General features: G+C 42.2%; 1 protein-coding gene across 1 annotated transcript in view; it reads right to left on the reverse strand.

Annotated features, from left to right (window-relative positions):
• DLGAP2 (DLG associated protein 2) overlaps positions 1-20,982 on the reverse strand; it is a 511,962-nt gene that overhangs the window by 62,288 nt on the left and 428,692 nt on the right. The window contains exon 8 of the mRNA XM_029595762.1: positions 6,820-6,911. Coding sequence (XP_029451622.1) covers positions 6,820-6,911 — 92 coding nt within the window. The remainder of the gene's footprint in view (positions 1-6,819; positions 6,912-20,982) is intronic.

Raw genomic sequence — 20,982 nt, forward strand, 5'->3', positions numbered from 1 at the left:
TTTAACACTATTACTGCATGAAAATGGTTGCAGATTTAAAAGAAAATTAAGAGGGTAGACTTAGCAAAGCTAATGCTTATCCCTGGGAATGAGAGACAAGGAGCTGATCAACTGCTGAGGATCTGCCTGGTGCTTGTGACCCAGACTAGCCACTGTTGGAGACAGGATGCTGGGCTCGATGGACCTTGGTCTGACCCAGCATGGCACACACAAAAGAGAAATAAAAACTCATAAGAGAATAAGAGTTTATCTTTCCCTTTTATGTGTAAGAAAAATGATAAAATCTTACTTTCATGGACAGACATTTTACAAATAAAATTGTAAATTATGCCCTAATAAATTGAGTAAAATTGTTTGAAGTGTTATGTAAATGGCAGTAAAATTAATTACAATTACTTAATCATACCCATGATTGAAATGTTGTTTAATAATGTTCTGTTTATTCTTGCTAGTGTTTTGTTTTGTTTTTATTATTGTTACTGAGAGCTTTCTGTCCACCAGAATATACATCTTGTTCATGAATGAACAACTATTCCTAAAAGAATGCAGTCACTATAGGAGAGAGACATCTGTGAGCAATTACCTTAGCACAGTGCAATGATGGCTGCATAGTTCATACAAATTTGAATGTTGTGATATATGAACCTATTGAAAGGTCTTATTAATAAACAATTTATTTTTATGATAGTCTTTTTTTTCAGTTGTTCTTGTTATTAACTGGATTATCCAGTATTAACATAATTAACCAGCGATATGAAGGAAAGTGCTTTGATTTATGTTCCACATAATTTTAAGTTATAAATAAATAAAAAATATAAATGGATTCATGACCTGTTTAAGATGAAAATGCCTGAGTTCATCACCAGTGATACTTCTCAAAATCAGTATAAACAAATAACACCAACTGCTGGTAGAATCAGAAAACATAAGAACACTGACATCCAGAAGGACTTTGAATTCTATTGTGGTCTGGAAAAGGGAGAAGAGAATGAGGTAATCAAATCTGCAGATTACATTATGTTATTCAAAGTAGTTAAAATATGATCTGATTGTGAGGAATTGCAGGAGGACCTTGTGCAACTGGGGACAGAGCATCTAAATGGCAGATGAAATGTAATGAGGACATGTGCAAAGTGATGCACATTGAGAAAAATAATCCCAACTGTATCTACATAATGTTTGGTTCTCTTTTAGGAGCAAACACTCAGGAAAAGGATCTTGGATCATTGTCGACAATACACCAAAATATTCAGCTCATTGGGCACTGCAGTGCTAGTCAAAAAAGGAAATAGAATGTTAGGAATTTTTTGGAAAGGAATAAAGAATACAACTGAGAATAACAATTTCTCTGTATAGATGTATGGTACAACCACATCTTGACTTCTGTGTGCAATTCTGGTCACCCCATCTCAAAAAATATATGCTATAACTGAATTGGAAAAGGTATAGAGAAGGGCAACCAATGCTAAAGGAAATGGGATGGCTCTGTTATGAAAAAAAGCTACACAGAAACTGGCTCTTTCAGCCTGAAGAAGTGATAACTAACAAGAAAATAAGAAGTGCCATTCCATGTTGGATCAAGGTCCATCGAGCCTCTTGACAGTAATCCATCATAAAAAATAGATTCAGTTTTTTGTTGTTCACTCCCATCTAAAAGTACTCGGTTTCCCAGAGTCACCCAGTTAACAATTGTTTATGGAATATCCTCCAGGAATTTGTCTAAAACCTTTTAAAACCCTGCTATGTTTGTTGCTGTGACCACGTTGTTGCGCTAGAGGTGGACCCTTGGGCTGAGGTGGGGTGGATGCAACCCGTAGGTAGGGCCCTACGGGTCCCCACCGTCGGCAGGCGGAGTGGGATGATGACAGAGACCACTGGAGCTTCACCTATACCAGCCCTCGTTCCCCACGGATTGAGCCTTTGGGTGCTGGGGCCGGCAGGAGTTAGGTGGGCCTCTGTGTATAGTCGAGGTAGAGATTGGTTCTGCCCAAAGACAGCAGGTGAGAGGTGGTACAGTCTTACTCTGGACAAGGTTGTGTCCTGGAAACTCGAGCGCCAATGGAACGGAGGCAGATAGGGGGCACTCGAGCAAGAGCAGGCCAAAGCCTGAATAAAACACGTCCAGGGAGTAAGTCGGAGAGGCGTCGAGAAACAGGCTTGAGTCAGGGCTGGCAGCAATCCGGAGGCAGTGGCAAGCAAGGCTGAGGTCTGATCACAGAGATAGTCAATAGCGTTGTCAGGCGAAGCAGAGGTCTGGGTCTGGAGATAGGCAATAGCGTAGTCAGGTGAAGCAGAGGTCTGGGTCTGGAGATAGGCAGTAGCGTAGTCAGGTGAAGAAAAGGTCCGGGCTTGGAGAGAGTCAATGGCATGGTCAGGCAAAGCAGAGGTCCGGGTTTGGAGAGAGTCAATGGCGTGGTCAGGAGAAGCAGAGGTCTGGGCTTGGAGAGAGTCAATGGTGTGGTCAGGCAAAGCAGAGTCAAAGTCCATGTAGGCAATCCGATGAATGGAGCAAGGCAGGAAAAAGGAGACAGGAACCAGGAACAGACGAGGAACAGGAAGGCAGGAATGAGACGAATCTCTGAGAAGCAACTAGTACTCGACCAGTGAGGAGACCTGTTGCAAAGGCAAAGCTAGGGAGTGGAGCCTGCACTTAAATACTGTAGCAATGTTGACGTCATCATTCAGGGCTGCAGCTAGGTTCCCGCCGTGGTCCCTACTTAAATATCAATGGTGCATGTGCGCGCGCCTAGGGAGGGGTGCAGCTCGAGTAGCAGTGTCTCTCCACGGGCCACGCGGAGAGGCCCAACAAGAAGCGGTGGCTGGACTAGGAATGCCAGGGACTGTGGCAGGGCCGGAGGCACCAGGGGAGGCCTGAGGATAGAGCTGACGGCCCACCGCCACCAGTGAGGAGGAATCAGGAGCTGGAGTCACTGTAGAAAGGTGAGGGGGCTGTGCTGCAGGTCTGCCGCGAACGGCACGCATAACACATGTTCTCTGCCAACAAATACCTCAGCTTGTGTTGTATGCTGAGCAAAAAAAACCAACCTCGCCACTTTGTTTTAAATCTACCACCTCTTAGTTTCAAGGAGTGTCCCCTAGTCCTACTATTAATTGAAAGGGTAAATAGCTGCCCCCTATTTATCTTTTCCACCCTACTAATGATTTTATAAGCCTCTATCATATCTCTTCTCATGTATCTCTTCTCCAAGCTGAAGAGCTCTAACCGGTATAGTCTTTCTTCAAATGGGAGCTGTTCCATCTTCTTCACCATTTTTGTTGCTCCTCTCTGTTCCTTTTCTAATTTCACTATATCTTTTTTGAGATGGGGAGACCAGTATAGAAAACATTACTCAAGGTGTGTTTGCACAATATACTTATACAGGAGCCTTATGGTTGTCTCTGTTTTATTTGCCATTTCACTCTGAATAATTCCTAGCATTGTTTACTTTTTTTGACTGCAGCCACACACTTTCAATGTACTTTCTACATTGACTCTAAGATCCCTTTTCTGGGTGCTTATTCCTAATGTGGAACCCGGCATTGTATATCTAAAATTGGAGTTATTTTTCCCTCTGTGTATCACTTGTGCACATTACATTTCATCTTCTATTTAGATGCCCAATTCTCCAGTTTCATAAGGTTCTTCTGCAGTTCCTCACAGTCTGTGTTTTAACTACTCTGAATATTTGTGCGTCATCTGCAAATTTGATCACTTCACTTGACACTTCCTTTTCCATATCATTAAAGAATAGATTGAACAGGTCCCAGAATAGATTCCTGGGTCACTCCACTATTCACTTTTCTCCATTGGGAGAACTGACCATTTAGTCCTAATCTGTTTCCTATGTTTTAACCATTTACCAATCCAGTGTAAGATATCACCTCCAAACCCATGGCTTTTTTTACACTCCTGAGGAGTCTTTCATGACAGAGTTTATCAAACTTCTTCTGAAAATCCAAATACACTATATTGATTGGCTAACGTTTATCCATGTGCTTATTTATTTCCTCAAATAATTCTAATAGGTTAGAGAATATGATAGGATTTTATAAGTTTATGAGTGATGTGAAACAATTAAATAAGGAACAGTTATTTATCATTTCAAATAGTACCAGTATTAGGGGATATGTCATGAAACTAACTGCTAGCAGGTTTAAAACCAAATTAATAAGGTAGTTTTTCAGGCACCACACAATTAAGCTGTGGAATTTGTTGCCAGATGATGTGGCCTAGTCCAGTAGTAGGGCTGGGTTTGAAAAAGATTTGGACAAGTTTGTGCAGGACAGATCCATTAACCAAAGAGCCCTGGGGAACACCACCTCTTACTACTGGCTGCTGGGAGCAAACAGGCAATGAATCTCACCATTAGGTCAACTTAGATTGGCCATTGTTAGAGATATGATGCTGGGCTTGATACACTATCAGTCTGACCCTGAAATGGCATTTCTTATATGTTTATAACTGAGGCCCAAACAATGGGCTAGATTCATTATAGCTTCTCCCATTTTGTGTCTATGGGAAAACCTCTTACTGAATCAGGTGCAATGTGAGAAATTTACAGTAGATGCAATCTCAATGCCATTTACTAATATGGGTCAACCATCACTGAGATCCAGGAGATAGTAATTTATTTTTTGCCTACAGTCCTGACTGCAATATTATGAGAGCCTAGATTCTCATGTTGGTGAGTTAATTTTACTTAATTAATGTAGGGTTTTATTACTTTTATATTATGTCATTTTCACTGAGTCCTGCATATTATCTATGCTAATATTGTTTGTTTTAAACTGGATATTGTTTTGAGCATGTTTGAAAAATAGGTTATAAATTCAAAAAATAAATATACCTGGGCAAGTGGGGGACTCAGGTCAATGAGGCATACACAGATGAGGAAAAAATACCTTCTTGTTAAAGGAAAAAATTGATTGCATTACAAAAGTAAAATGTCTTATTTTACTAACAGACTGATAGTCAACAAAAGCTGGGCTGCTAAGTTAGGCTTCTAAATTAGGCGACTATTTTCAGCTGAATTTTGGACCCTAAGTTTTCAGCTGAAAATTCAACTAAATTCAGAGCTCTAAAACATAGGGTTATAAATTTAAGTGTCAAATTCATTCTCTAGAGTTAGGTCCTAAATTGGTGCCTAGTGATGAAAATCTGTGCTAAGTACCTAACATTTTCCCCCCATTTTTATTCTGCACCCATAGGTATCTCCTTTTTAGACTCCTAAATTTGGGTTCCTCGTGAAACTAGAAGCCTAAATTTGGGAATGCATCACTAGTAAATTTTCAATAGGGTCAATTTAGGAACATAACTCCCAAAATTAGGCACGTAAACCCTTTGAAGACTGAGCTATTAGCTTCTATTTTGCATAATACCAGAAATGTGGTTATGAGCACCTGAGTATCTTATTTATGAATAAAGTATTATGTAAATATATTCATTATGTCACAGCTTGCAATGTTTGCTTTCTTTTAATATATATAGATCGAGTTGCTCATTTAGCAAGTCGTAATAACATGGTGAAGCATGTTACATGCCAAATTTATGTTTAACACGTGTTAAAACTGTTAGAATAGATATCAGCAACATTCATGCAAGCATTGCCAATATCGCCAAATAAATCTGGCACAATGCGATTAGAATATTTAATGAGCTGCAAATACATGCAGAGCAGCTCATAACTATTAAAATAGTTTAACTTAGATCAAGATAAACCTTGTGATCTGCATTAACCCTGAAAAAGTTAATTATGCCTCAAGAGGTAAAATTAACTTTCTGTGAGAGCGTTGACAGGCTAATGCACCTGATGATGCTCCTGGGCCCTATCCAGCAGGATCAGTAATGAGGCATCTAGCCTGAATGACATCTCCACCTGAAGTATCAAGCTCCTTCCTCAAGGCAGTCCTCCTTGCCTTGGAGATATCCTACCTCTTTCCCACAAAGATCCCGCCCCTCCCATGTAGGAAACCCCCCACCCTTAGTCTAATAACCCCAATCCCCAATGATTTCCACAAATGTTTCCCACTGACCCACTAGACTCCCTCAAACCCTCACCTTATGGCAGAGTCACCTCTGTGGACCCCCAAGCAGGAGCAATGCCCAATCGCTCCTGCTCCACCAGTATGAAAATACAAAATGGCACTGGCTGATCCGAGGATCCCTTATGCTGCTCTAACACGAATTACTAAATAGGTCCCATTTTTTTTTTATGATACGTTGGATAGTACTGTTTAATGTCACCTTAATTATGGTTAATGAATGACATATGTTATAAAATAAGATCTTCTTTTGTTCTAAGCTGAATTTGTACTCTTCCCCTGCTAAGACACTATTTTGACCCAACAGCTTTTTGGCAATAAACTACCTTCACTAGTTTTTAGTGTGCGGTTCTTATTGTACAGGCAATCTTGAGCATACCTCATCAATACCTGGGAGATAAGCAAAGTGATCAGAGAAACAGGAATTTCACATAAGGTAAAGAAACTGCTTTCCTAAAGGGCAGATCTACATGATCTAATTTGCATCGCTTCAGGGAAGTTCCAAAAAAGGTTAGATATTCAGACTTGATGCCTTGGAGTTTTATTAGGTAGTGATATTTTTTTATACGACCAAAAAAGATGTGGTAGTACATGAGCTTTGAGATAAAATAAGTCCCTTCTTCAGATTATGGCTGTATTTTGGGAAAATGTGTACTTACAGGATTCTTGTTCCCATTGTGTAGGCACATTTTGCACTGGTGCTACACTAAAATACCATTAAATCAAACAAGTGACAAAATGTTTTATTTTTATAGATTCTCATATATAAAGACTTACCAGATTTTGTTGACAAAGCCAATAAAACTGCTGGAATTTCTGAGACATAAGAAGCTGAGCACTTCCAACAGCACTCCGGATCTTCCCTAGAACTAAACAGGTAGAAATGTCACATTAACCTGTGATCCCATACAAGTGAAGTTTTATAAAGTATCATCATGCAAGACAAGTACTAACATTTTTGGAACTATGCATTTGAAAACAGCAGTTAGACAGTAAATGGTAGTTTTGACTTCTTTGGCTTCAAGTAAGTAGTAAATCTGATAAGCAGTAAGTAGTTGGAAACCAAAGCAATTCTATTACTGAGTCATGCAATCAATTAATTTTATTTATTTATCAGTTTTTCTATACCGCACATACAGCAAGCTGACCAAGGCGGTTTACAACATACAGAAAATAAAACCAATAAAACATTTAACAAGTAAAACCAGGAGGATGACCGTTGTCAGATCAAAGCAAAACTAATATATTCTCAAATAACACAAAAACACACAATTTATTTTGGAACAAAATATAGGCCACAGCTTTATTAGTATTACAGCATAAATACAATTACCTGAGGCAATAATTTGTAACCGTACATTAGCACAATACAGCCACCTTCCGTATTACTAGCTAAGTAGCTCTTCAAGCCTACCAGCCAATTAACTCATCCAAACCGCATAAGGGCCATTTGCCACCCCCGCCATACCAGCAGATGAGAAGCCAGCCTCAGCTAACCAACATCAGCTCCTCAGCCCTACTTTGTCACATCCACCTCCACCCGCCAGCCAGGCAGATACTATTTGGCTGAGCAATTCAGCATTTCCATAAGCAATTTTGGCTCGGGTACCCACCCACTTTAACATCAAACAAGCTGCGACAATTTTAAACAACAATAAACTAATCCTAAAACATCCAAATACAATCAGGGATGGGAGGGTGGGTGCCACTATCGCCGAGGAGAGGAAAAAAGGCGGGAAAAACCTCTTAAAACTGTCCTTTGTCTCTCCCGCTGCACGCATGCCCCTCCCTTATCCTGTTAGCATTCTAAAGTATCTACCAATCCCCAGCCTCAGTTTCCCAGCAGGAATTGTCCCTCCCACCAGAAATCCTCTTTCCCTTCCTCTTCCTACCCCACCCCCAAATATTTTACCCCAGTTAAACAACTAGAAAATTCTTCCCATGGACCTCCCCTTGGGTGAAGCAAGATAACCTGTCTGCCTTTTTTATAACATTTTTTAAAAATACACAACCAGAACAATACAATAAAATCGCACTTCACTAATTATTGTATGTAAACAGCCATGCCTTCAATTTCTTCCTGAAAGCCACATAGTTAGCCTACATAGTTACAAGCTATTCATATATTACAGGTTACTTTTCAAACAGACTTATCCCATTGCTAGCTCAACTTTTATTTTAAGCGTTTGAATTTGTATAAACCTTTCACCAAAATACCTGGGTAAGAGGGAAGAGGCAAAACCAGGATCAGAAGAAATGGGAGTGAAAAGCAGAAAAATCACCAGCTAATGGAAGTCATTGGCTAATTGGCATTTAAAAACTTGCAAAGCTTGAGCAGTATGAATGGGCAGGGATAGTTTATTCCAAAGAATGGGAGAAACTGGTGGAAGGAATAGATCTGAGAAAAGGAGCAGGGAAGGACAGGGATGGAGAGAATTTGCTAGAAATTGTAATGAATGGATCAAAGCAGAACACAGGAAGAAATCACAGGTACTAAATAGGAAGGTATGGTACTGGCCAGGATAAAGTAGAAAGTGGTGAACGGGCACCATTTGAAAGCAGATGATCGACAAGCCATAGGAAGGAGGGGTGGCAAAGCAAAATTAAGTGCAGTGAATATTATCTGGGCTGATCCATGGAGTAAAAATTTACAAGGGATAGTATGGACGTATGGCAGGACAGTTAGGTAAATTTTCACCTGTGCTCTTTGAGACAAAGACAATAAGTCACTGCAAAGCTTTATAACTAAACCAGCCTGCTGAGAAGAGATTTCACTGTTAAAAGTCTTTGATATATCTGAATACACACATAGCTGTTCTAAGTAGTGGCATAGGTTTTACCACAGGTATTTTGCTAGTTGTCAAGGCCTCGTTGCTTCCTGAGTCAAAAAAAAAATTATATATATTTTTTTTAACGTTAGTGAAATCAGTGAATTAAACTAATAGAAATCTTTCAGAATCTTAATAATTTTAACCTTTGTTACTCACTCTTTATAAATAATAGTCTATACCTAATGTTGAATACAGCCCTTAAGAGAGTAATTTTAGAACCGTGCGTCTTAATGTAAAGTCTGTGCTTACATTTTGGGGCAGATTTTCAAAGGGGTACGCGCATAAGATACGCGCGTACCCCCCGAAAAATTGCCTCAAGCTCCCCCTGCGCGTGCCGAGCCTATGTTGCATAGGCTGCCAGCGCACGCAAAGCCCCGGGACACGCATAAGTCCCGGGGCTTTCCTGGGGGGGGGGGGGGGGGGGCGTGTCGCGGCTGACGCGTCATTGGGGGCATTCAGGGGGCGGGGCCGCGGCCATGGTTCCGGCCCAGGGGAGATCCTAGGGAATGCCATGGCCTCTGGACCAGCCCCCGGACCGGAACATGGTGCGCCAGCAGCCGGCCCGGCGCACACAAGCCAGGGGGCCGGTTAGTTAGGGGAAGGAAAAGGAAGGTGGGGGGCGCCGGAAAGAAAGTTCCCTCCGAGGCCGCTCCAATTTCGGAGCGGCCTCGGAGGGAACGGAGGCAGGCTGCGCGGCTCGGCGCGTGCAGGCTGCCGATTTTGCGCAGCCTCGCGCGCGCCGACCCCGGATTTTAAAAGATACGCGCGGCTACATGCGTATCTATTAAAATCCGGCGTACTCTTGTTTGCGCCGGGTGCGCGACCAAAAGTACGTGCTCGCGTACTTTTTAAAAATCTGTCCCTTTATGTGCAGACTTCACCCCAAATTTTCAAAGTAAACATATACATATAAATTCAATTGAACATTTCCAAGTAAGTGGCCTGGAACAGTGCATAGCCAAGGGTGGTCCTGAGTAGGTTGTGGTTCACCCATTTTGGACCCTTGGCCAGCCTCATGAGCCTTCTGGGCCTACCCAAACCAAAAGTGAAATGGCAGAAGCCGGTCCGCCACTGATTGAGATCTCTGGTTATCCTAACAGCAAAAAATAAAATCAGTGTGGACCCAGAGTTGGAGTTTGCATATTTGAAAGAACCACAGTAGCTCCACCTATTGCTGCACAGATTTTCTATAACTAAGGAAACCCTTACTAAGGGTTAGATGGCTGAAGAGCCTTTAAACACGTGTATACCAGCTCTGGGCCCCACACTGTTTTTTCTTTCTTGTTGCTCCTGTTCCTTCCACTGTTGCTGGGCCCAGTCTATCCAAAAAGTTAAAGAGGGGAAGATTGGTGTCTGGAGACGGGGGAGAATCCGAGAAGGAGTCATGATAGGGGCTAAGAATGGGATGATGTGAGCAGGAGGAATAGGAGGAGGAGGGGCTATGATGGAGGAAGGAATAGGAAGACAGTGTCCATGATGGGGAAGGGTAGGAACAGGAGGAAGAGGTGCCATGTGGCCAAAGGGCATTTTTTTTTTAACATAGTAAAATAGTAAATGAAGGCAGATAAAGACCAAAATGGTCCATCTAGTCTGCCCAGCGAGGAGTTTAAGGTTGTAACTATCACTCTGTGCAGGGTACCCCAATGCTTTCAGCTTAGGGTTGTGATTGCTGCACTGTACAGGTTACCCTCATGGAGAAATGCTTCTCCAAACTTTACCACAGGTTACCCTGTTTCTTCATTTCCATCCTCTATCTATTAGATATCCTCTGTGTTTATCCCATGGCCTTTTGAATTCCATTAACATTCTTGTCTTCACCAGCTCGTCAAGGAGGGCATTCCAGGCATCCACCACTCTTTTTCTGAGAATATATTTCCTGATAGTGTTTCTGAGTCTATCCCCTTTCCATTGGAAAAGGTTTGATTTTTGTATTATTAATACCTTTTTGGTATTTACATGTCCATGTTATATCCCTTCTGTCTCTTCTCTCCTCTAGGGTATATGTGTTTAGGTCCTCAAGTCTCATCTTCTTTGTCTTTTGGTGCTGACCCAGCACAGTTATAATTGCCTTTCTCTGGACTGCTTCTATCCTATCTCTATCCTTTTTGAGGTGTGGTCTTCAGAATAGAACACAGTACTCCAGGTGAGGTGTCATCAATAACCTATTCAGGGACATTATCACTACCTTATTCCTGGTGGTTATGCCTCTCTCTATGCAGTTCAGCATCCCTCTGGCTCAAATCACTGCCATATCACATTGCTTTGCTACCTTCAGATCATCAGACACTATCACCCTGAGGTCTCTCACCTGGTCCGTGCACATCAGTCTCTTGCCTCCCATCACATACAATTCGTTTGGATTACTACATTCCAAATGGATGACTCTAATTTCATGACATTGAATCCTTAGCTGCCAAACCTTTGACAACTTCTCAAGCTTTCTTAGATCACTTTCATTCTCTCTCCTCTTTCAGGGGTGTCAAATCTGTTGCAGATTTTAGTGTCATCTGCAAAATGAGAAACTGCTTTTTAACTCCTACTGAATAGAACTGACCCCAGAATTGATCCCTGAAGCACTTCACTAATCACCCTTTTCTCCTCAGAGTGAGTTCCATTTATCGCTACCGACTGTTGTCGGTCCATCAACCAGTTTCTAATTCCTTTCATCACCTTGGGATCCATTCCCAGGATTTTCATGTTATTCATGAGTCTCCTATGTGAGACTATTAAAAGCTTTGCTGAAATCCAAGTGTAGAGACCCCTTGGTCTCCATCAGATGGCCCTAGTTAACAGCTAAGAGGAACATACATTCTCTAACATACCATTTCCTTTGAGATTTGTCTAGGTGGTAGATTCCTTTTCTGATAGGGAGGGTGAGCTTAGGAGTAGTGAGGGAAGTATGTTTTGAATTCAGTGAGGGAGGACGTGTTTCTGTGCTCTCTGAGTTAGGCCCCAACCTAGCAGAGACACAGCCCTGCCATTGCTTTCTACTAAAGGCTTTCTACTAAAGGCTGGAGGGAAGCAGGATCAGAGAAGAGTTTTGTCTGTTTTACTACTTTTGTGATCATTTTGGGACTCTTCAGACCTGCACTTTCTGGGAGGCATCTCAGGAGTGCAGGAGCAATCTGCCTGCCTTTCTCAACTAGCTTTCTCAACTAGCTAAGAGGAATTTGCAGAAACTGCCAAAATAGTCCTGTTTTGTTTAAGCTTAAACCATCTATTGGCAACTAAGTGCTTTTTTTCTGCCCCTTTCCTTGCCTAGGACTGCAAGTTAAGATTTGTTCCTAGAGAAGACCTTTTCCCCAGAAAGGTCCCATGAAAATCGAATTAGAGAAAAGGAGAAAGAAGAACATCTGGAGACCCCCAATCGGAGTCCCCACTCCAGGATGCAGGGCCACAGACAGGCTGGAGTTCAGGACATGCAACAGGGACCATACATACAGTTAGGCCATCCTGGCCATGTTGGGATACTCACTCTTCCCAAATGAAGGAAACAGATACTTGATTTCCCACACTGAGGGACACTTACACAAGAGAAGACCTGTAAACATCTTGTACTCTAATGTTTCTACCACGGATGTAAATGAACTTTGATTTTTCTATATATCTTGATTGCATTATTACATTTCCCAGTAAAATATTATTTGAACATCCAGCCTGTGGGTCACAATTGGTCTGTTCAGGTACTTGTACCAAAGAGTAAGGGTAAAATATACACACACAAGGTATCCAGTGCCTGGGCCAAGAAGGTTAGCCTTCACCCGCACAGAAAGGAACCACACTTTGGGGATACAGGAAAGAGGAATGACAAGGGTGAAGGCAGCCTCAGTTATACATTCTTTTATGGCCCTTCCGGCCATAAAGTACAACATTCCATCTGGACAATTCCTAAGGCTTAGATGTCTCTGTACTGCAAAATCTGAGTACATCTTGAAAGCTCAGGACATGATGACTCGTTTTAAAGAAAGAGGTTATCCCCACACGATCCTAAAGAAAGCATTTAAAAGAGCTCTTTTTGCCAACCGTGAGTTACTTTTCAAATCTCAACCCAGATCTTCTGACGGTGTCATAAACTGTATTTTACCTTACTCTGTCCATAGCAAAACAATAGTATCTATTATACGTCGTTATTGGCCTTTGCTATCTATACATGATATTTTCAAATATCCTCTTCGCTTCACTTTCCATAGAGGAAGAAATTTCCGAGATTTTTTGGTTCATTCAGAGTTACGCCCGTTACACATTTCCCCCTGTTTATAATGGACACAGTCCCTGTGAAGGGTGTTCAGTTTGCTCTTTATCACTATCCCTAACTTCCTTCACTCATCCTCAATCCAAAAAAACATATGCACTTAACTTCAATTCAAACTGTGTAACGTCTGGTGTTATTTATATCATTCTCTGCCCATGCCAAAAGATTGATGTTGGAAAAACCACAAGACCCATAAAGACTCGGATAATTGAATATAGATCCAGTCTCTGTAATCTTTGTGATAATGTGCCTCTAGTTCCCCATTGGATTGAACAATCACATAATACCTCTGATCTCCGATTTTTCGTGATTGATGTAATTTCTCCCCCACCATGTGGGGGCGATTTTTCTGAAATTCTTATCCGAAGAGAGCAAAAGTGGATTTTCAATTTGAATAGTTTAACACCAGATGGTCTAAACAAAGAAATTGAATGGCGCTACTTTACATAATTTCTTGTTGGTTTTGCTTCAGCTCACTTGTTTACATTTTATGTTCTGTTTGTTTATTGATTTCTTTGCGCTCAATACACTGAGTTCTTATGAATTTATATGCTTGTACTCTATATGTTAGATTTTACAATGATGTCATATTTAACTCTATTGAAATCCTATTAAAATTGATGCAATCGATGTATTTGATGTTATTTCTCCCCCAACATGTGGGGGCGATTCTTCTGAAACTCTTATCCGTAGAGAGCAAAAGTGTATTTTCATTTTGAATATTTCAAAATCAGAGGGTTGAAACTAAGATATTGAATGACGCAACTTTTTAAAATTTTTAAAATTTCTTGGTTTCGCTTCAGCTCATTTTGTACCCATTTTATGTTTTGTTTGTTTATTATCTTTGCGCTAAACATATTGGGGCAGATTTTAAAAGCCCTGCACGTGTAAATCCAGTTGGATTTACACACGCAGGGGACTTGCGCTCTGATGTTGCATAGGCCGCCGGCGCGCGCAAAGCCCCGGGGCGCGCGTAAGTCCCGGGGCTTTGCTTGGGGGGCGTGTCGGGGGCATGCCAGGGGGCGGCACGGCCTTCGGGGTTTTCCAGGGGCGGTGCCGTGGGCGTGGTGTTGGCCTGGGGGCATTCCGGGGGCGTGACCAAGGCCTCCGAACCAGCTCCTGGGCCGGGGAATGGCGTGCCAGCAGCCAGTCGGCGCGCGCAAGTTACTTTCTGAACAAAGGTAGGGGGGATTTAGTTAGGGCTGGGGGGTGGGTTAGGTAGGGGAAGGGAGGGGAAAGTGGGGGGGGGGCCGGAAAAAAGTTCCCTCCGAGGCTGGTTGCTCGGCTCAGCGCACGCAGGTTGCACAATTGTGCACCCCCCTGCGCGTGCTGACCCTGGATTTTATAACATGCATGTGGCAGTGTGCACATGTTATAAAATCAGGAGTAGATTTGTTCACGCCGAGTTGCGCGAACAAATCTACGCCTGCGCATAACTAAAAATCTACCCCATTGAGTTCATATGAATTTCCATGGATGTATTTTATATGTTAGTTTTCACAATGATTTCATATATATATCCATTTAAATCTATTTAAAATGTATTTCCCTACAAATTGTATGGCGTCTCTTGGCTGAGTTTACTTCCAGGTCCTCCTTTTACTTTCACTCTGCCTGTTATTTTGTTGGTTTAGCGTTCCTTCACGTCTGTTCTACAGAATTTATTTCTGGTTGGCTGCTGAATTTAAATTCAAATCCATTAAAAATTTGTCTCCCCACTATTTGCATGGTGCCTCTTTGCGAGTTTACTTTCAGGTCCTCCTTTCACTTTCATTTTACTTGTATTTTGTTGTTTTAGCGCTCCTTCACATCCGTTTCACAGAATCCACTGCTGATTGGCTGCTAAAACATTTTTGCACCAAAATGTTTAAAGTTAAAAATGGCTACATGATAGTGTCGCACTCCCAGTGACGCTAAATGGTAAACTGTATACAGGTATGCTTTTTCAACTTTGAAAAATATCGCTATATATATGTACTTGCTTTTTATGTATGTCTACCTTAATTCATGTTTAATTATACCCTGGGCTATGTCCTCACTTTTAGTCTACTTTTTACTTTTTATTTTTTTTTCCTCTTTCACTTTCACTTTCATTTTATTTTACCACCTCTCTATGTCCGATGTTTCGAATTGGTTGCTGAATTGAATTATTTTGAAAAATTTTTTGTTACGAAGAAAAATAGTCACCAGTCTCCATGGTAGTACTATTTTTAGGTATGCCGAAGTTTTGATTTGAATATAAGTTTACAACCTTAGTCTTGTTGACACCATTTTCTTTGTTGTCCACCTTTTCTGACTTGCTGTTTTGTAACGTCATTCATGTTTTACCTTGTAGAACAAATAAAGCACTGTCTGTCCCTCCCGATGCAGTCTCGCGGAGAAACACGGGTCCGTGTCGGGGGACCCGCTTTGAATTGTATCCTGTCATAATAACACTGTGGAGTTGCCGTTCTGAAAAGAATACATTTTTTATACTGAATTATGTGTGGACATTGAATTTATCCTGCACATTCTTTTGGCTGATTTGATTGCGTGCAGTAGTGCTCCTTTTTTGTTTTTGGATCATTTCCTTCAGGAAATGTGCCATCTGCCAAGAAAGGGTTACACAAGAAAATCACATGTGCTTGTCCTTGATCTAATTGACTAGTCACCAAATCAAAAAAATCAATTAGATTTGTTTGACATGCCCTTTCTCTGGTAAAACCATGTTGCCTGATATTTTGCCATCCACTGGACTGTAGAGAGTTGATTATCTCCATTAACTTTCCGACCACTGAGATAAGGCTAACCAAACTCTATTTTCCAGCCTCCTCTCTGCTACCACTTTTGGGAAGCAGGATGACAACTGCCCATCTCTATTCTTAAGACACTTCTCCCTTTTCCAAGGATCTATTGACCAGATCTTTCAGGAGACATGCCAGCACCTCTCTGAGATCCCTTAGTATACTGAAATGCATCTTATCAGGCCCCATGGCCTTATCCACTTTAAGTTTTATTAGTTCCACCTAAACACTCTCTTCTGTAATTGGGGTAGCATCTAGCCCATACCCATCTGTACTCTTGTCAAACAGCAGCAATACTTCTCCAAGGTCTTTAGTATATTTCAACAAACTTAAGTATTTGTTTAATATTTCTGCTTTTTCCTCATTTTTCTCCATGCATTAATTTTTGTCTTTTTTCAATCTTACAATACCCACCTCTGGCCTTCCTCCTTTCTCTGACATTTCTGAAGAATGTTTTGTCACCTCTCCAGCAATCCTTTCTTCCACTTGAGCTTTTGTTATCTTAATTTCTTTCCTTGTCTCTTTAAGCTTAGGCAGATAGTGTTCTTTCTTTTTTAATTTGGCAGGTTTTTATTTACCTTGGTTATTCTTTTTTATCTCATTGTTAATCTCTCTTTCGCCTTCTCTACATTCCAAGTTGCATTTTATCCCTGTTTTATTGTAACTGCTACTTTATTCTTCTATCACATGTTAATGTTTTAAGTTATTAAGTATTTATCCTTTGTCACACCTTGTTATTTGTAAACCGGCATGATGCGACTCCCATCGCGAATGCCGGTATATAAGAAATTTAAATAAATAAATAAATATTCTTCCCTGTCTTCTTCTTTATGAGATCGTTTGTATTTTTTGGTTCTGATCATTTGTCTTTTAGTTTTTCATTTATTTCTTTGGAGAACCATACCGATTTTCTTTTCCTCTTACTTTTATTTACTTTTCTTACATAAACACGTGTTGCCTTTACTATTGCTCCATTTAGTTTGGTCCACTGTTGTTCCAAACCACCCATCTTTTCCTAGCCTTCTAGCAACTCTTCTATGTACTTTTCCAAATTTACCAAATTCAGTAAAGTTGAAATCCAGGACTTTGAGCTTCATATGACTTCTCTCCATCTTCAGCCATTATATTGAATTATATGTCTGATGATTAGTGGTGTTCTGATGTGCATCTACCCAGACATTAGAGATACTATTACCATTTGTGAGCATCAGGTCTAGTATCACCCCTTCTCGCATGGGTTCCATCATCATGTGTTTGAGCAAAGTCCCTTGAAGGTCATCCACATTCTCTCTACTTCTTACAAATTCAGTAGAAGTGATACTCCAATCCACATCAGCCAGATAAAAATCTCCAACCAGTATCACCTCTCTTTTCCTTCCTATTGTTACATTTGGCAGCTCACAGGCGGGCTCTGCAATCCACTTCACTCATCCCCAAAGTGGTCGGATCCATCCCGTGGTCAGTAAACAGCCTCCTGCTCCAAACGCCATTCAGCACGGCCCAAGACGCTGCAAAACAACATTTCCACCACCTCCCTTTAGGCGCCCATGAGTATAAGTGCACATTATATAAGCCCAGAGGCGGGAAATGGTGAGCTGCACTCTCCAATGGCGTTAGGCCTACTTAAGCAAGAGCCTTGCAGCAGTACCTTCTTTCAGCAACAGGTCTACTGTCTTAGCAGTAGAGATGTGAATCGTGTCCTCGATCGTCTTAACGATCGATTTCGGCTGGGAGGGGGAGGGAATCGTATTGTTGCCGTTTGGGGGGGTAAAATATCGTGAAAAATCGTGAAAAATCGTAAAATATCGAAAAAACGTAAAATCGCAAAACCGGCACATTAAAACCCCCTAAAACCCACCCCCGACCCTTTAAATTAAATCCCCCACCCTCCCGAACCCCCCCCCCAAATGACTTAAATAACCTGCGGGTCCAGTGGCGGTCCGGAACGGCAGCGGTCCGGAACGGGCTCCTGCTACTGAATCTTGTTGTCTTCAGCCGGCGCCATTTTCCAAAATGGCGCCGAAAAATGGCGGCGGCCATAGACGAACACGATTGGACGGCAGGAGGTCCTTCCGGACCCCCGCTGGACTTTTGGCAAGTCTTGTGGGGGTCAGGAGGCCCCCCCCAAGCTGGCCAAAAGTTCCTGGAGGTCCAGCGGGGGTCAGGGAGCGATTTCCCGCCGCGAATCGTTTTCGTACGGAAAATGGCGCCGGCCATACGCGTATGACCCCCGCTGGACCTCCAGGAACTTTTGGCCAGCTTGGGGGGGGCCTCCTGACCCCCACAAGACTTGCCAAAAGTCCAGCGGGGGTCCGGAAGGACCTCCTGCCGTCCAATCGTGTTCGTCTATGGCCGCCGCCATTTTTCGGCGCCATTTTGGAAAATGGCGCCGGCTGAAGACAACAAGATTCAGTAGCAGGAGCCCGTTCCGGACCGCTACCGTTCCGGACCGCCGCTGGACCCGCAGGTTATTTAAGTCATTTGGGGGGGGTTCGGGAGGGTGGGGGATTTAATTTAAAGGGTCGGGGGTGGGTTTTAGGGGGTTTTAGTGTGCCGGCTCACGATTCTAACGATTTATAACGATAAATCGTTAGAATCTCTATTGTATTGTGTTCCATAACGGTTTAAGACGATATTAAAATTATCGGACGATAATTTTAATCGTCCTAAAACGATTCACATCCCTACTTAGCAGTGCGTGTTGCTTTTGAGTTCCTGGTTCCTGAGTCCTGCATTCCTGATACCTCGTCCAGCTTTGCCTCCCCAACCTTGCCTCATCCAGCCTTGTCTCATCCAACCTTGCCTTGTATTGCCTATCTCATTCAGTGTCTTCTGTGTGTCTTCATCCATCCTTGGCCTGACATCCAGATTCTGACTTTTTCCTTGGACTTAACCATGATTGCCTGCTGCCTGGACCTGACCACACTTGGCTGCTGCCTGCCTTGACCTTGGCCTGTTTCTGACTCCATTAGTCTGCTGCCTGCCCTGACCCTGGTGTGCCATTGTAGTCTTGCTCTAGTCACTGTCCTAGGGACTCGCTTAATTCCTGCTGGCTGCCAGATCCCAAGGACTCAACTTGTGGAGGAGGTGGCTTGTATAGGTGAAGCTCCAGGCTGTCCCACTACATCAGTTGGTGGTGTAGGCCTTATGGGTTTACCTGTGAGTCTGTGACAACTCCGCCACAGCACAAAGGACTCACACCCATGCCACCCATCACACCCATGTTTTGGTTTGGCCAGATCTCTGTCTGTTCATCTGTCTTAGTTGGAAGTCTGTAGATCACACAAGTGTAAATGGATGTGCCATAGTCTCTTTTTAAAGTTAGATCACAGCAAATCACTCCAACCTAATGCCCACCCCCACATTTCGGTTGCTTGGATATTGTTTTTGACATAAAAAGCTACTCCTTCCTCTTTTCTGTTGTCTATCCCTCCTCAACAGAATGTAGCCTGGTATGGCTATATTCCATTTATGAGACCAATTGAGATCTGTAACTTTATTACCCAGACTACAAACATTTGTGCTGATAGTTTTCTAGCCATTCCCACTTGGCTTACTGTTCCTTCTGATGTCCTTTTTCTGAAAAGCAGATTATTGAGCTGATATCTTTTTATTTTCTCTACCCCCTTCATAATTTTGGCGGGGGTAACATTCCAAATCCATAGGATTCCATCTGCCACCCCCGTCCTCTAGTTTAAATGCCTATGGCAATGACATATGATCCACATTTCTCTGTTAGCATCCTTAAAGAAGTCTTTTTATGTTAATTCTTTAACTTTTTGCTGTTTATCTTTTCTATTGAAGGTCATCTATTTGTAATTGGTTTTACTTTTTAATTGTTTATTGTTATGGTATTTTATCAAAATGTTTAATTGCTGTTATCTTTGTATTTTGCTATTTTATGGTTATTATTCACACTGTGACATGGTAAATGAGTGGGCAGTGCTTTCTCTGAATGCTTTTATTTACAGTGCATAGCTGCTTACCTTCAGCAGTAATCACAGATTACAATCAGCATTCACATTCAGGATTCACCTTTAGGGTGGATGTTTTAGGAGCTGCCTTCTCCTAGAGACATGGGCCTGGGCTAACTCTTATTCCTACTCAAGATCTCTGTGTCTCTGGTTTTTAAGGTGGACCAGGCTGGATGCCTGGTCCAGCACTAGTTAAGGAGGGTTTCCAAGGACACCCTTTTACATATCCTCCCCCTCAGCTCAAACCTGTTGAGGTGAACATCCCTATTCACCCTGGATTCAAGGAAGCAACTTCTCTCCCCACATGCCTTTTCTGACCTCTTGCCACTTAAACTCGGGTAAAGGCTTCTCCCCTTCTGACCAGTGTTACCATTAACTAATCCCCAATTACCTTAATCCCCCAGTGTTCCTTTTGCCCAGTGTCCACCCATAGTCCTTTATATGAGTCCTTTGAAATCTCTGAACTGCAATCCTCCTCCAGCAGGAATCTCTATAAAACTCTGTTTTCTCTCAGGGATCTTCCATTGTGGGTTCTCTTCCACTTGTACTATTTATTCAACTTTCACTCCCAAGCTCCACCTCTTTTCCCAGTTTTATCACGGTTTCTCTGGATTCCTCTGTGCCATCTCCATCTATAGTACCTCCCTATGACCACTCTACAGCGCATCCATCTGGCTTCTCTATGCTGCCTTTCTCAGGACAATCTGCACTGCCTGCTTCAGGGCAGTCTGTAAAGCTCCACAATGAGCTCTCTTGTCTATAAGCCACAGTCAATGCATGTTGATTCATCTGGCTTTAATTCTATTTTCGTGTATTCAGCTGTGCTTGTCCTTGCCACTCTGGCTCTTCTCCAGAATTTCCTGTAGCACTGTCCCCAGGCTCCTTTCTAGTTTCTAGTCTCAGCACATTTACTATTATTATCTTTCTCTGAACTTTTGTCCCTCTGGAGGGTAACGCCACAGTCCAGTGATTCATACAGCTGTGTACTTCCTCTGCTTCCATGTGTACTGAGTCTTTCTGTAGTCTTACTTCTGTCAGGCTATCAGTTAGGAATGCAAACCTTGAATCCAACTCTTTCTAGACACATGACCAGGAAATCT

The sequence above is a fragment of the Rhinatrema bivittatum genome, chromosome 3, assembly GCF_901001135.1.
Source record: "Rhinatrema bivittatum chromosome 3, aRhiBiv1.1, whole genome shotgun sequence".
Taxonomy (NCBI): domain Eukaryota; kingdom Metazoa; phylum Chordata; class Amphibia; order Gymnophiona; family Rhinatrematidae; genus Rhinatrema; species Rhinatrema bivittatum.